At 45.0% G+C, this 14,758-nt stretch overlaps 1 protein-coding gene across 4 annotated transcripts in view; it reads right to left on the minus strand.

Annotated features, from left to right (window-relative positions):
* Positions 1 to 493: 493 nt before the first annotated feature.
* The window catches only part of LOC118367472 (vesicle transport through interaction with t-SNAREs homolog 1A-like), a 205,748-nt gene continuing 191,483 nt past the window's right edge, over positions 494 to 14,758 (minus strand). For all 4 annotated transcript variants that reach the window (XM_052490715.1, XM_052490720.1, XM_052490713.1 and 1 more), the window contains one exon: positions 494 to 5,005. In XM_052490715.1, the coding sequence (XP_052346675.1) occupies positions 4,912 to 5,005 (94 nt within the window). In that variant the 3' untranslated portion in view covers positions 494 to 4,911. The remainder of the gene's footprint in view (positions 5,006 to 14,758) is intronic.

The raw sequence follows: 14,758 nt of genomic DNA on the forward strand, positions 1-14,758 counted from the left end.
GAGAGGTTAAAAAGTATGCAAACATTTAAGAAGCCTAATACGGTCTACTGGGTCAATTATATGAAGTCTCCATTATCATGCAAATGGCAGCGCCGGTTACAACTGTATTCCTTTGTAGTGGTAAAGAGTTAATTTTTAGCTCAAAGGATATGTCAGTACTCTACAGGGAGAGAGATGAGAGAGATGAGGGAGAAAGAAAGAGGGGGAGATTCGTTTAGTCTGCTTCAGTCCGTGTCTGACCTGGTCTTTGTGTTCAGTGTTCATATTGTATGAGTAGGTAACCTGTGTCGGTGCTTCACTCTGCAAGTTGAGGTGCACGTAATAGAAGGTGCAGACATTGGATCTGACTGCGGTTCAGCCGTGGGTAAAATGGAAAGTTGCCGGCTCCGCCTTTCCTTCTTCCTGAAGTGTCAGGTTGTTTTTCGGTGCCGAATGAACGACAGAACGAGAGGGGCGGAGGAGGGAAGACGACAGGAAAGTACGACAGGGCATCTTTGTTGTTGGAATGCAATACTGCTTTAATGACAACACAAATTTTCTTCACATCTACAGAAAGCACAAAAATGTCTCGGGGGGGAGGGGGGAGAAACTAAACACCCCCCAAAAAAGTATGAAAAGCAACACAATGTTGAGTTCAGCTGCTCGGACTTGATCATCAAGATACTAGACTTACACTATTGATGGACATTTTGAACACCGACCGAAACATGCACACACGACACGCAAACCAACTGCACTCGCCATTGCACTATTCCGGCTCCATCTTTTCGCCCACAAGCACAAGGGTAGGCGCTCTAGACACGGCTGTAGCTCTGTGACCTACCGCAGAGAATAGGGCCATTGTCATGTCTTTGTGCGTGTAAACACCATTAAAATAAACAACAGCGTTGGATGATTTAAAAGAGAAAGAGAAGAGCAGGGAGGGGAAAAAGAAGAAAGCCATTCTACTTGGACTGGTACAAACAGGGGGAACATACTGTAGCCCTCTCTCTACTATCATAGAATGAAAGGGGGAACATACTGTAGCCCTCTCTCTACTATCATAGAATGAAAGGGGGAACATACTGTAGCCCTCTCTCTACTATCATAGAATGAAAGGGGGTTTAGGGGGTTGCTCCAGCACGTGTGACAGTAGAGAGGGATGCGTGTGTAATGTATTTTTGTCTGCGTTTGTGTGGACAGTCGATACAGAGGCAGACTCATCCCTATTGTCAAACGGCGTCATTGTGGACTTCGGCTCGCTGGTCTGCGGGTGGGCGTCCCTCACAGCGGAGACTCTCTGGGAGATAAAACGTCTGCCCTCCCATCGCGATCCCACTGTCGGAGTTGTTTACCTATCCCGTTTAAGGTGCGTCTTTCAGAGGGACAACGGCTCAAACGCTCCCTGTCACTATTCCTGTCCGCCTAAACGGCTGACAAACGGCAGGATTTTGTACCGGAAGGGGCCGCTGCCGAAAAGTTTACTCGTCCTGGGAACAATTATCCCCTTTTACCGGTTTTCGAGAGGACCCCTGGTTTGTGTATCAAACACCAGGAGACGTACGCTTAACCCGCGCTGTGGTTGAAGGGTGCTAGATTGCCCGATTTTTTAAATGTGGCATAAATGGCTCTTGCATAAGGAAGAAGAGATGACTCAAACCTAAATGGTAGACACATCTCCAAAACCTTAAAAAGCATATTCAGCCTTGGACATGACGAACTCACCAGCCCCTCAGACAATGATCATATGACAATGGACAGGGACATAAAACACGAGCCTGTCTAGCGATCGGAGAGAAGCAAACACATTTAAATGGCTTTAGACATCCAATTACTAATCACCCCCCCCCAAAATCCCTCCCCTCTCTCTTCCTGTCTGTATGGAGCTCACACACCTCTAGTCACTTGAGGTGGGTTAACACTGGGCTTAATTAAATATTAAAAGGTGTCTGTACCTGCTGCTATTGTTGCCCCTTGGAATAAGATAGAACCTATTTTTGACAAGTTTTCATCCTTCTCTCCGTGGCAAGATGCTCGTCGAAAGCCAAATCAGTCACAAAGAACAGAAAGGGGGTAATGAATAATCTATTTCGTACTTTAAAGGCACCCGCTGCTCGGAGGGAGAGAAGGAGAGAGAGAGAAAGAGAGAGGGAACGGAAGAAAGGAGGGATGGAGAGATATAATGTAAATGTAAATGTAAATATAAGAGGGCTGGGAAAAAAGGAAGGATGGGCAGACAAAAAGGAGAACAAGAGAAAGTAGACTAAAAAAAGGAGTGTTGGCAGATGATACCAGGCATCTGCCAAAGCAAGGAATCATATGACAGGCCTCCTGTTAACTAATACCCCCCCCCTCTAAACAAATCATTAGCCCTCCCCCTTTATCTAAAGTTGTTTAATGCCATTTCCTAATGAACATAATAGCCAGAAATAATAATGAAACAAAATACAAACATCTAAATGGAGCCCAGGCAGGGTTGTCGGCGACGCTCAATTATTTCCTTGTCAAGTGGGTCTGTTTTTAATGAGGCCCTGTGGGACTGACAGCTGTCTGTCAGCCCTGACTTTTTGACACCATTACAACTTCAAATAGAGCTGTGCTCGCTGTCTGCCGTGGCCACGCTGCCTGCCACGCTGTCTTCCGCGGCCACAATGCACGGCAGAAGGGAGGCTGCGGCAGCGCTACAACTCTGCTCACCCTGACAGGCTGGGAGAGAGAGAGAGGGAGGAAGACAGGGGTGAGGGAAAGAGGGAGGACGGGTGGGGGTGGAGAGAGGAGGGAGGAAGGGACCGAGGAGAGAGGACGAGCACACGTAGGCACTCCAGATAGGTACACACAATAATCAGTTGTTTGGCTCATATACACCAACCTCCAGGTATAGATCCTGATACACACCTCCACCTGTTCTTTCTTTTGATGGAAAAACCAAATCACACAGGTGATTATCTGATGAGGTTGGCAGGGATTTCTCCCCCCTCCTCCTCGTTTCCTCTCCTTATCCTCTTTTTTTACTCTTTCATTATTCCTCAACTTAATGATAACTCGGCCAGTGGTTGGCCCACGTGGGATTGAGGGGGAGCCACTATTTTGTTGGTCATTAATAGAACCTTTGAAGCCGCCGGGCGGCTGGGGGGTAGCGGAGAAAGCCCCCTCCCCCAACAAGCCCCCGCTTCCAAAATAAGACAACCGGCTTGTCCTGAAACGGAATAGCAAATGTCCTCTCTCTCTCTCTCTCTCTCTCTCGTTCTGCCGCACGGAGGCAGGCGGCCGTCTGGCCTGAGCCAGGCAGACCACCGGCCTTCTGGCTGTCTGTCGGTGGAGGACATGGGGGGTACCTGTGTATGTTTTAATGAGAGTATGTTTGTGTGTGAGTAATGTGTGTGTTACAGGGCTAATGAGAGCATCATTCTGCCCTAATGACAGACAGGACACACAAACAGTCCCTTTGCAGCGCCTCTCGGATTTTGCACATAAAACACAACAATCTTACTCTGTCCACCTACAGTAGAATGGCACTCCCCTTCCAAACTGGACTGAAACACACGTAGTATTGGGAGTTGGTAAAAACATGCAACAACATATCAGCTTGAAGCTGTTTGGGTTAAAGGCTCTACATAAACATTTTCATCATTACAACTCTGGACAAAACCCGAAGAAATAAGAACAATATTTAGATAGGACAACAGAGCAATTTCATTCATATTAAAAATGACTTAAGTCTGAATTCACACACAATCAAAGCAATCCATGAATGAACTGGTCCTGGAGAAATATGAACTATACATGTCATGTGATTCGCTGGCCAAAGACCATTGGTCTGCGTCAGGTTACGTTTACAATAGACTCCATAAAATGTACACTTAATGATAATCAACAAAAATAAATCATCAATTCTCAAACAATGTATATAAATAAATAGTAACAGAATTACTGGTAATATGAAAAACCTAAAAGCCTTTTTTTTCTCTGCGTACAATTTATGTAGATTTGCCAGTTAGTGCAGTATGTGGACTACTACAATCAATTCTATATTAATGTCATGTGTGTATGAACAAAATATCATGGAGTCTGGACAACGTTGAGATCAAACACAGTCCGATATCAATGATACGAGTGAATATTGTGAAGAGGACAGGCGAATCAAACAGTGTCTCCTTCCTTGAGTCAAAACAGAAGCAAACCTTTTCATGCGTTTTCTATAAGTCGAATAAGTCTTCCATTTACGAACGTAGATCTCATATTTGGGCCCAACCGTGTGGAAAGAGGTGACGGACTACCACCTCTTATTTGAAGGTACTGTCCTTTGTACCTGGAGGCTGTGTGTGTGTGACTGTGGACGCATGTAGTAAGCCCCAATGTTAATCAGAGTTGAGTCTAGCACCTAATACACTAGATGGATTGAAAGTTGGTCTGACAGAGAGGGAGAAGAAAGCCCTGCGTACAGATAGACAAGCACCCACACACACACAGAAAAGGGACTGCGGAAACCTTAGGTTAGACCATGGAAGTAGTGCATACACAACACTAGCAGGATTTACATCTAAACTCTTTGAATTCCCCATAGGCTCTCTCTCTACCCAGGGGAAAGATGGATCCAATCAAACACAGTCCAGTGACAACACCATGAATAATATCAAAAACAAAAGAACAAAAACTGTGGGGGCGAGAGAGAGAGAGAGAGAGAGAGAGAGAGAGAGAGAGAGAGAGAGAGAGAGAGAGAGAGAGAGAGAGAGAGAGAGAGAGAGCGAGAGAAAGAAAGAAGAGAGAGAGCGAGAGAAAGAAGAGAGAGAGAGAGAGACCCCTGTCATGGCCTGGAAAGTGATTCATTGGAACCATTTGTCCTAATTACTCCAGAGCAATGCTTTTGTCGCTATTAATCACGCCTGGTGTGTGTGTGTGTGTGTGTGTGTGAGAGAGAGAGAATTAGGGAGATCAGTGCCCTCGCACATTGAAATAGATAGCCAGGATGATGGTGATGAGGATGATGGCGCCGAGGACGAAGACCAGGACTCTGTTCTGGATGATTCTGCAGGGAGAGAGAGAGAGAGGAAGGGAGGAAAAAGAGAGGAGAGAGAGAGAAGAGAGAAGAGAGAAGAAGAGAGAGAGAGAGAGAGAGAGAGAGAGAGAGAGAGAGAGAGAGAGAGAGAGAGAGAGAGAGAGAGAGAGAGAGAGAGAGAGAGAGAGAGAGAAAAAAAAGAGAGGCAGAGGAGAGAGAGGGAAAAAAATAGGCAAAGACAGGGTTAGCCAGGGGTCACAGTCGTCTGTTTGAAATCACAGAGACATCTGAAACAACAAAATGTCCGGCCCTTAACTCAGAGGTTATCATGTTTAATGGGTACTATGAGGGCCTCACAAAAGGGTATTGACTGTTCACACACACTGACAAGACTGCTATTCAAAAGGGACACACACAGCTTGCACGCACAAATGCGCATGCGCACATAGCGCCCGCACACACAATAGTTTGGTCCAGCAACTCCCAAACACACAAAACTGCAGACAGGCTTTAGGGAAGGAAAGGGAAAAACTATTTAAAAATGTGATTTACATAATGAAGTGGAAAAAGTGTCTCAGGTTTCCTGGAGGTAATACAATACAACGTCTGTGAATTAGATGGAATTTGCCATAAAACACCTCGCTCTGTGTCAAGTAAACTTGACAAAAATAGACTTTGAACAAAAAAAAAAATGATGTAAAGAGAAAGGAGGACAAGGAGAGCAAATGTATGTTTTAGTTTGTTTGTGTGTGTGTGTGTGTGTGTATGTGTGTGTATGTATGCATATATGTATGTATGTATGTGTGTGTGTGTGTGTGTGTATGTATGTGTGTGTGTGTATGTGTGTGTGTGTGTATGTGTGTGTGTATGTGTGTGTGTATGTATGTATGTATGTGTGTATGTATGTATATGTATGTGTGTATGTCCGTAGTCCCAGACGTAGTCTCCAGAGCGCCTCTCCACACACTCCCCCACTCTCCGTCACTCCTGACAAATGACAGAATTATCACATTTGCTGACATGTGGAGGGGGAGTGGGGCCAGTGTCCACTGCTCTAAGCAGGAGATGAATAGCCCATGTTTTAGCCATTCATCACTGGGGCTGTGGAGCTGCAACTCAGGACTGCTCACTCAACCCCTACTACCTACCCCTTCCCCTCACCCAGCCCGACCCCCAGACCCAGCATCTATCCTGGCCGGAGTTTAGTGGCAGTTTACTCCAACCTTAGACCCGCTCTTTACATCTAGCCTCTGTCCTGGAACATCTTTAATCAGATACTAACCCCAGCCTGAGTTTCAGCCTCTTCCATTACTGCTACAGCCCCAGAGCCAACTTTTACAGCCTGGTTCTACACTAGCCCTGCTCCAGTCCAATGCTCCAGTCCATGGCCCCAGCCTGACATGGAGAGGGTCTCCAGGGGCCCGAGCCCTCAATTTGGAAACAGCTCAGCAGGTCGTGTTTATGAGAGTGTAAGTTACACAAGTGATGGTGAGAATATCCCTTCGTAATGACAGTTAAGCTACGACAGAACACTCCATTCACCATGTTTATCACAGATTGATTTGAATAAATGGGCCTGGTCTCTCCTGATAGGGTGCTGGCGCTGCAGCGTTTGCATAATGCAGAGCCCGAATGGGGAAGAAGCTGGAAACATTAATCAGCGCGTGTTTAGCAAGGCCACAGCTCCACCCTTTAATCGCCATTCATTATTAACCAGGATTATTTACTCGCAAACACTCCAACAGAGATGCTCGTTTGTTACTGTATGTGTTGTGTTTGGGGATCCTGCCGCTAGTTCAGTTGACATCTGTGGAGGCAGTGGGGTTGAGATGAATGAGGAGGGGTAGATGGGAAGTTTGTCTTGGTTAAGGGGATAGGGTGGTAGTAATTTAACAGTTGTACTTTAATAAGCATAAATGAACTATTTATAAGTAGTGCTGGTAGGATATATATGCATTTATAACCATGTATTAACATGGTATGCATAACACAAATGACTAAGAAAGCTTTGAAGTATTTCTTATCAGCATTTATAATGACTTAATAATACAAGTAATTATTAAGCTCTTCACTTGGGTAACGTACAGGGTAGTGCTTAGCGATTAGTGCGTTTTGAAGTCTGTTTCGGTTCAATTATGAAAAAAAACGATCACCGTTTTATTTTGGTTTCGATGATTTATTTATTTGACATGAAATGCACTATCCATTATGGGGGTTGAATGCTGTAACACAGAATAAAAGTCCCATGATGGTAGTGACTGACCATGACTGCTCGTCACCAATTAACCAGCACTTATTCACATTACTTCAAAATGATTTCAGTTGTTGTGTACATGACATTTGTTTTATTTCACAATTTGATTACTTAATTCCAAGTCATCATCTCATCACTCTGCTGCCTATGCCGTCGGAGAAAATCTGGTAGTTCTTCAAACTTTTAAAATCACTAAGACCATGTCTTTTCAGGTAGCAATACCTCACAAAGTGCTCTCTATCCCTCTCCATCATGCGCTCTCTCTTCTCTCCATTTCCCTGTCTCTGCTCGACATAGAATGGACAAGGAGGCGGGTGTGCAATGGATTATGGTCATTGTAGTTAATTACCAGGTTTTCGGCGCTAAAACTGTCGAATGTTGGCGTGTTGGAAATCTAAAACTCCCTACTACCTCGCACAGTTTGGGCTTGATCTGATTTATCTCTAGAGAAACCGCGCATCGAGCTCTCAGAAAAAAACCCAGAACAAAATGGAGTTCAAATAATTGAACCAATGTCGCTCAATTTCAGTTGATCGCTCAGCACTAGAACAAGGTTAAGGGTTGTACACTACACCGTCAATGAAACAAACATTACTCTTAAAAAAGCCATCCATTTGTTGACAGAAGTGGGATCCTCAGACAGGACGATCTCGCAGGAGTCCATAAGCAATAACAGAAAATACAGTGTCACTGGTCAGGACCGGAACGCCTAGCCTAAGGAACTCTTCGTCTGTTGCTCACGGTCTGAAGTCCTTTTTCTCTTCATATTTGATACTTCATATTGGCGTTATTCCTGTATTGAAATCCCTAACTAGGGGTGTCTGGTGTACTGGATAGGGAACATGTCTCCTTAACAACATCAGGCCTGGGGGAATCTAAATGGAAAGCGGATTGGAGAGGAGGAGAGGACCACGGGCTGGTCTGTTTGATGCGTACCAAGTCATTTGAATGAATGAGTAAAATGCATGAGACAGGGGGCCCTCTCCTGCCTACAGTAATGTAGATTAATATACCGTCGGTTAGGGCTCTCTCCTCTGACAACACTCTCCGAGGATGGAGGAGAAGGTCCTCAGGCTCCCAGGCAACCCCCTCCACCCCCCCACGCCCAGGCTGCCAGACAGGGAGGAGAAGAGGAGAGCCCAGAGTGGAGGAGAGGAGCGAGGGATTAGAATGGAATCTTAATTCACTTGAGCCATGTTTAAATCCATTTAAGAAACAGTGTCTGTGACACTTTAAGAGTGTAAGCCCAGCCCTCTGACAGACTCTGTAATTAACCCCCAGAATCCCCACGACAGAGAGAGAAGGTAGAGGTGTGAGAAGAGGAACATTCACAGTTGGTTTGGCTAGCTAGAGGCGGTGTCTCTGTAAAATAACCAAGCATTCACATGTATATCCAATAGTGCCTAATGGCATGACCTCAGAAATCTACATGTACACTACCGTTCAAATGTTTGGGGCGACTTAGAAATGTCCTTGTTTTTGAAAGAAAAGCATGTTTTTTTGTCCATTAAAATAACATCAAATTGATCAGAAATACAGTGTAGACATTGTTAATGTTGTAAATGACTATTGTAGCTGGAAACAGCTGATTTTTTATGGAATATCTACATAGGCGTACAGAGGCCCATTATCAGCAACCATCACTCCTGTGTTCCAATGACACGTTGTGTTAGCTAATCCAAGATTATAATTTTAAAAGGATAATTCATCATTAGAAAACCCTTATGCAATTATGTTAGCACAGCTGAAAAATGTTGTCCTGATTAAAGAAGCAATAAAACTGGCCTTCTTTAGACTAGATTATCTGGAGCATCAGCATTTGTGGGTTCGATTACAGGCTCAAAATGGCCAGAAACAAATAACTTTCTTCTGAAACTCGTCAGTCTATTCTTGTTCTGAGAAATGAAGGCTGTTCCATACCAAGAAATTGCCAAGAAACTGAAGATATCATACAATGCTGTGTACTACTCCCGTCACAGAACAGTGGAAACTGGCTCTAACCAGAATAGAAAGACGAGTGTGAGGCCCCAGTGCACAACTGAGCAAGAGGACAAGTACATTAGAGTGTCTAGTTTGAGAAACAGACGCCTCACAAGTCCTCAACTGGCAGATTTATTAAATAGTTCCCGCAAAACACCAGTCTCAACGTCAACAGTGAAGAGGCGATTCCGAGTTGCAAAGAAAAAGGCATATCTCAGACTGGCCAATAAAAAGAAAAGATGAAGATGGGCAAAATAACACAGACACTGGACAGAGGAGCTCTGCCTAGAAGGCCAGGATCCCGGAGTAGCCGTTTCCAGCTACAATAGTCATTTACAACATTAATAATGTCTACACTGTATTTCTGATCAATTTGATGTTATTTTAAATGGACAAAAAAATGTGCATTTCTTTCATAAACAAGGTCATTTCCAAGTGACCCCAAACTTTTGAACGGTAATGTACGTAACACATGCGAGTTATTCATAAAGAAAGACCACACATATGTATAATGTGTTCATTAAAATTGGTCACTACAAACCATCATAAGATGATGTAGACAAAAACCACATTATACTGCGATACTGTTGATAACAGTCCCCTTCTCCATAATCCACTGGACCTAATTTGCAATGATCATTTTCGCTACAATGGTCGTCCATCTAATAGATATCATCCACACTGCAAATATGATATATGCCACAAAGAGATGGACCAAATCTACCAGCCATATACGATTACAAGCCTTATTTATTCAAATGAAGTCACATAATGCCACCGTAAAAATCTCCAAACATATCTTGGACCAGAGAGTTTCAGTGTGAAAAACATGGTTTCTTCTACTGTATGGCAGATCTAGGTCTGACACATCACATCTCCAGACAGAACAGAACTTATCAAACCGGATCCATCCTCTGTGTTTGACACTTGACAGAGGGGAAAATAATGGGAGGGGAGGGGTGTGTGTGTTACACACAACTCAAGACTTGAGATAAACCTTACCTCTGGCATACCTTCTCATGAGGCCCTTATGCGATCCCACCATCTCGCTCTGCTATTTCCCTTTTTTCCCCACTCTCTCATTCACTCTCTCTCCCCCCCATTCTCTCACTCTCTCTCCATTCTCTCCCTCTCTCCCAATTCTCTGTCCCCCCTCATTCTCTCGCTCTCTCTCAGTCTCTCCCCATTCTCTCTCTCTTTTCCCCCACTCTCACATTCTCTCCCTCTCTCCCAATTCCCCCCCATTCTCTCGCTCTCTCTCAATCTCTCTCCATTCTCTCTCTCTTTTCCCCCACTCTCTCATTCTCTCCCAATTCTCTCTCTCCCCCCATTCTCTCGCTCTCTCTCAATCTCTCCCCATTCTCTCTCTTTTCCCCCATTCTCTCCCTCTCTCTCTCTGCTCTTTCCCTCTTTTCTCCTTTCTCTCTCTCGCTCTCTTTCCCCATTCTCTATTTCATTTCCCCATTCTCACACTCTCTATTTCCCCCATTCTCTCTCCCTTTTTCCCCATCTCTCTTTTCCCCCATCCTCTCACTCTCTCTCTCCATTCTCTCTTTCCTCCCATTCGCTCCCTCTCGCTTTCTCTTTTTCCCCCATTCTCTCTCTTTTTCCCCATTCTCGCCCTCTTTCCCCACTCTCCCTTTCCCCATTCGCTCTTTCATTTCCCCCCATTGTCTCTCTCTCTTTTCCCCCATTCGCCTTCTCTCTTCCCCCATTCTCATTCTCTTTCCCCATTTGCCCTCTCCCTCTCTCTTCCCCATTCTCTTTATTTAATTTCCCCCATTCTCTCTCTCTCTTCCCCCATTCTCCTTCTCTTTCCCCATTTGCCCTCTCCCTCTCTCTTTCCCATTCTCTTTATTTAATTTCCCCCGTTCTCTCTCCCTCTCTCTTTCCCATTCTCTTTATTTAATTTCCCCCATTCTCTCCCTCTCTTTTCCCCCATTCTCTCGCTCTCTCTTTCCCCCATTCGCTCTCCCTCTATTTTCCCCCATTCTCTCTCTCTTTCCCCCAATTCTCTCTCTCTTTCCCCCATTCTCTCTCTCGCTCTCTCCTTTCCCCCATTCTCTCGCTCTCTCTTTCCCCCCATTCTCTCGCTCTCTCTTTCCCCCATTCTCTCTCTCCTCTTTTCCCCCATTCTCTCTCTCCTCTTTTCCCCCATTCTCTCTCTCCTCTTTTCCCCCATTCTCTCGCTCTCTCTTTCCCCCATTCTCTCTCTCCTCTTTTCCCCCATTCTCTCTCTCCTCTTTTCCCCCATTCTCTCTCTCCTCTTTTTCCCCATTCACTCTCTTCTTTTCCCCCATTCTCTCAAATTCAAATTCAAGCTGCTTTATTGGCATGAAAAACAATGTGTCAATATTGCCAAAGCAACACTGTATACAATATCCATTGTAACAAAATGATAAACAACAAATAATAATATAAAATGGTAAATAATACAAAATAAAATACAAAAATAACAACAAAATGGTAACAGTCAATAGTAGAAATGTAATAAATATAAAAATATAAATATAGAAAATGAAACTATAACTAACGTATAACTAAATAACGGTCATCTTCACCATTACATCAGTACTACAACTACCATCATCATTACTACTGCCACCACCATCATTAAACTGCTATCATTACCATTACCACCCACACCACTATTTGGAATGATAAACAACAATAACAATAGTAACAACAATAATAATAACAATAATTAAGTTACTATTTACTATGCAGATGTTATTATTCAGTGTCCCTCAGGCTATGGCAGGAAAATACATATTTGGCTGCAAGAGGAGCCATTGCCATCTCTGTCTTTACCTCCCCTGTCGTGCATTGACCACATACACCCATTCTGTCTCTCTTTGTTTTCCCCATTCTCTCGCTCTTCTTTTCCCCCATTCTCTCGCTCTTCTTTTTCCCCATTCTCCCGCTCTCCTTCCCCATTCTCTCGCTCTTCTTTTTCCCCATTCTCCCTCTCGCCTTCCCCATTCTCCCTCTCTCCTTCCCCATTCTCCCTCTCTCCTTCCCCATTCTGTCTCTCTTCGTTTCCCCCATTCTCTCGCTCTTCTTTTTCCCCATTCTCCCTCTCGTCTTCCCCATTCTGTCTCTCTTCGTTTTCCCCATTCTCTCGCTCTTCTTTTTCCCCATTCTCCCTCTCGCCTTCCCCATTGTCTCTCTTCGTTTTCCCCATTCTCTCGCTCTTTTTTTCCCCCATTCTCCCTCCCGCCTTCCCCATTCTGTCTCTCTTCGTTTTCCCCATTCTCTCGCTCTTCTTTTTCCCCATTCTCCCTCTCGCCTTTCCCATTCTGTCTCTCTTCGTTTTTCCCATTCTCTCGCTCTTCTTTTTCCCCATTCTCCCTCTCGCCTTTCCCATTCTGTCTCTCTTCGTTTTCACCATTCTCTCGCTCTTCTTTGGTACCCTTTCTGCAGGCTCATCCTGACATGACCATCCAGCATGACAATGCCACCAGTCATACTGCTCATTCTGTGCACGATTTCCTGCAAGACAGGAATGTCAGTGTTCTGCCATGGCCAGCGAAGAGCCCAAATTCTCAATCCCATTAAGCACGTCTGGAACCTGTTGGATCAGAGGGCGAGGGCAAGGTTCATTCCCCCCCAGAACTGTCTGGGAACTTGCAGGTGCCTTGGTGGAAGAGTGGGGTAACATCTCACAGCAAGAACTGGCAAATCTGGTGCAGTCCATGAGGAGGTGATGCACTGCAGTACTTAATGCAGCTGGTGGCCACACCAGATACTGACTGCTACTTTTGATTTTGACCCCCCATTTGTTCAGGGACACATTATTCCATTTCTGTTAGTCACATGTCTGTGGAACTTGTTGTTGAATCTGGTTAAGTTCATACAAATATTTACACATGTTAAGTTTGCTGAAATTTAACACAGTTGACAGTGAGAGGACGTTTCTTTTTTTGCTGAGTTTATAAGCACTTTTGGGGGTCTACTGGGGGCGGGGGGTTATGAAGTGGTGTTCTGAATATTTTCATGAGGGTTCTCTTCCCGTATCCTGTCAACATGCTGTACTTTCATTGTTGACAAAAAAGGGGGATTTACATGACCTGTTGTATTGCTGTGTGCAGGATATAAAATTGTATAAGACTGTTGGTCCAGTCTTATTGTGCACCTGACTGCTCTATTGTTGACTTCTTTCTAATAACACATGATTTTAGACATTTGCAAACCGTTTGAGATGAATGTGGGTTTACCTTCTTTGGATCAGGAGAAGGCTTTTGACCGTGTAGACCACCAGTACTTGCTCAAAACAATGAAAGCCTTTGGGTTTGGAGATGTCTTTTTGTTGTCTTGGATGAGGGTCCCACGATAGCATTGTCTGCGTATGCAGATGACGTGACTGTTTTATTACACGGGGTGAGGATGTTAAGGTTCTCTTTTAAACACTTTAAAGGTGTATGAGGGGGCCTCCTCATCTAGAGTCAACTGGAAAAAGAGTGAATCGCTGTGGGCAGGTCAGCTTCAGACGGTGTCCACTCCACGGTTACCAGGGAGGATTCAGTGGGGCAGAGATGAGATGACTTTGGGGTTTTTTCCAGGCTGCGATGTCTTTCAGAAAAATAACTGGGAGGGTGTAGTGGAGAAAGTGGGAGGGTGTAGTGGAGAAAGTGGGAGGGTGTGTGCCAGATTGTCAATGTGGAAATGGGTGCTACCCCAGCTGTTGGGGAAGGGTGCTGGCAGCCAATAATCTAGCTGGCTCTGCTCTGTGGCACAGACGAATGATTTTACAGCCAATGGGGGGGTCTGATACAAGAGCTTCTGAGGACCCTGATCAATTTCTTCTGGTCTGGACAACACTGGATTAAAGCCCTGTACCTGCCACTGCATGAGGGTGGGCAAGGCCTGGTGGACATTTCTTCCAGGATCAAGGCTTTCCGGCTTCAAGCAGCCCAGAGACTGTTGTACAGTGACGGTTCTAGCTGGGTCGACACAGCCTACACATTGATGAGGAGAGCGGGCTGTTTGGGCTTAGACAAGCATATTTTCCTCTTAAAGCTAGAGGGGGGGATTTGTCTGGCCTGACCCCATTTTATGAGTCTGTTATGCAGGTTTGGAGAGTTTTTGTCATGTCCCGTAAGGAACATGACAAAAAAAAAACACCACCAGGGATCCAGTCCGTGTTATGTGTTCAGCCAGCCTACGTTCATGCCTGTTAGGTGTGCCGTGTATCAAGTCATCTGGTGCGGAGCAGGAGCAGATCATTAGAAGAGCTGGGAGAAAGAGCTGGGATCTGATCATCTCACCTACTGAGGAAGGTCGTCGCTGAGGTCTGCAACTCCTTGCCAGTACTTCATCAGCAGTATGTGACTGACACTTCCAATTCTGATCGGTGGAACGAGGGTCTGGATTATGTGTTCCCTGCGCTGAATGTTAGTGCTGAGGAGGGGGCATTAGAGGAAGACGTGGAGATGCTGCTTTCCTTCCATACCCCGGAGCTGGGGGAGTTCAAGGAGGTGGGTAGAAGCCCATGTACAAAATCTGTGTAAAAGTGTCCCGTGCTTCTTCCCTGGAAGGGGTCAAATCTA

Source organism: Oncorhynchus keta, chromosome 3 (genome assembly GCF_023373465.1).
Source record: "Oncorhynchus keta strain PuntledgeMale-10-30-2019 chromosome 3, Oket_V2, whole genome shotgun sequence".
Classification (NCBI taxonomy): domain Eukaryota; kingdom Metazoa; phylum Chordata; class Actinopteri; order Salmoniformes; family Salmonidae; genus Oncorhynchus; species Oncorhynchus keta.